The 1772-nt window shown below is 37.1% G+C and overlaps 1 protein-coding gene across 1 annotated transcript in view; it reads left to right on the top strand.

Moving 5' to 3' along the window:
• Nucleotides 1-1105: 1105 nt before the first annotated feature.
• Nucleotides 1106-1772, top strand: part of LOC106883177 (uncharacterized) — a gene marked incomplete at both ends in the record, with an annotated part of 6484 nt that continues 5817 nt past the window's right edge. Inside the window, one exon of the mRNA XM_014934096.1 lies at nucleotides 1106-1225. Coding sequence (XP_014789582.1) covers nucleotides 1106-1225 — 120 coding nt within the window. The remainder of the gene's footprint in view (nucleotides 1226-1772) is intronic.

The following is a 1772-nucleotide window of genomic DNA, read 5'->3' as shown; positions in this document are numbered from 1 at the left end:
GACAGACAGACAGACAGAGACAGGCAGGCAGAGAGGAAGACAGAGCAAGACAGCTGCATCATCAGCACTTTTACTGTCACCACTTCGGCTGCTACTTAATAAATGCCATGCTGGCATTATTAACAATCAGATTTGCATATCAGCATAATCCCAGCAGACATCCTCCTTCATTTTGTAACAATCTTTTATTATCTTTCTTTTACTTTTTTTTTTCAATCACTGGAATGTGGTCATGCTGGAGCACTGACTTGCAAATGTTTTTTTGGGGGGTGGGGGTTTCTGTTAATCAAGAAAATCAACTGCAAGTACTTTTGTCTTTTTTTTTTTTTTAGTGTCTTTTATATAATACCATCAACCAGCACTTTTTATGTAGCACCATCATCACCAGTGCTTTATACATGGCACTAACACCAGTATCAATTCTGCTGTGGTGGACAGTGGTGTACCATTTATCTCTTTCCTTCGATAAGGAAAAACATTGTCATGAAGATGAGTTACACCCTCAAGTTACAGAAGGATGAATATAAGAGAAAAGTTATTGAAGTGCTATTATAGTTGTTCTTTAACCCTTTTGTTACTGTATTTATTTTGAGATGCTCTGTGTTTCTTTCAATTATTTTAACTATAACAAAGAATTTAGTAAAATAACTTAGTTATCATTAAACTAGTGTTAGGAACATAAATTGTGACTAAGGTTTGGTGGAAGATTTTAATTCCAAATACATGAAAACAACACATTTGTACTACAGAGCCAGAGGTTGTTTCAGCCGGGTTGGTATCGAAAGGGTTAAGAATTGTTTCTCTGTTATATATTTTAACCCTTTTGTTACCATATTTCTGTTGAGATGCTCTGTGTTTCTTTCAATTAATTTTAAATATAACAAAAATTTAGTAAAATAACTTTGTTATCATTAAGCTAGTGTTAGGAACATAAATTGTGACTAAGGTTTGGTGGAAGATTTTAATTCAGAACTTTTGAAAGCAAGACATTTGTACTACAGAGCCAGAAGCAGTTTCAGCCGGGTTGGTATCGAAAGGGTTAAACCTTAACCTATATCAACATTCTCACCAGTAACCAATCTACTTCTTGCTTTCTTTGTTACAGTGATTTGTGGCTTACATGATGCATATGGATGTAAGCATCATGAGGTTTTGATTTTTTCCACTCTTGTAAAGGATGGTGGATTTGAAATTTGTTACAGGAACAAACTTATGCTTTTTAAAAGTAAGTAAATACTTCACTTGCAAACCTCTCTCTTTTTATGTTTGTCTCTTTGTTGGCATTCATGTTTTGAACATGCACTTTATGTACAGCTGAAAAGTAGTTCGTTTTGAATTACATCAATAATTCCATGGTGAATCACTGTCATCATCATCATCATCATCATCATCATCATCCTTTTAATGTCCATTTTCCATGTTGAAATTTGCTGATGTGGCTGATGACAGCACCGCCTGACTGGCACCCGTGCCAGTTGAATGTTAAAAGCACCATCCGAGCATGATCATTTCCAGGGCCGCTGACTGGCTCCCATGCTGGTGGCACATAAAAAGCACCATTCGAGCGTGACCATTACCAGTGTCGCCTTACTGGCACTTAAGCCGGTGGCACATGAAAAACAACATTCGGGTGAGGTCGTTGCCAGTGCCGCTGGACTGGCTCCTGTGCTGTTGGCACATAAAAAACACTACTGTCTGTTTCGGTATGGTTTCTGCTACTGGATGCTCTTCTTAACACCAACCATCTTATATGAAATGATACAACTATTGGA

The sequence above is a fragment of the Octopus bimaculoides genome, unplaced genomic scaffold (assembly GCF_001194135.2).
Source record: "Octopus bimaculoides isolate UCB-OBI-ISO-001 unplaced genomic scaffold, ASM119413v2 Scaffold_270937, whole genome shotgun sequence".
NCBI lineage: Eukaryota > Metazoa > Mollusca > Cephalopoda > Octopoda > Octopodidae > Octopus > Octopus bimaculoides.
The sequence above is the reverse complement of the archived record's forward strand: the minus strand, read 5'-3'. Positions and strand labels throughout refer to the sequence as shown.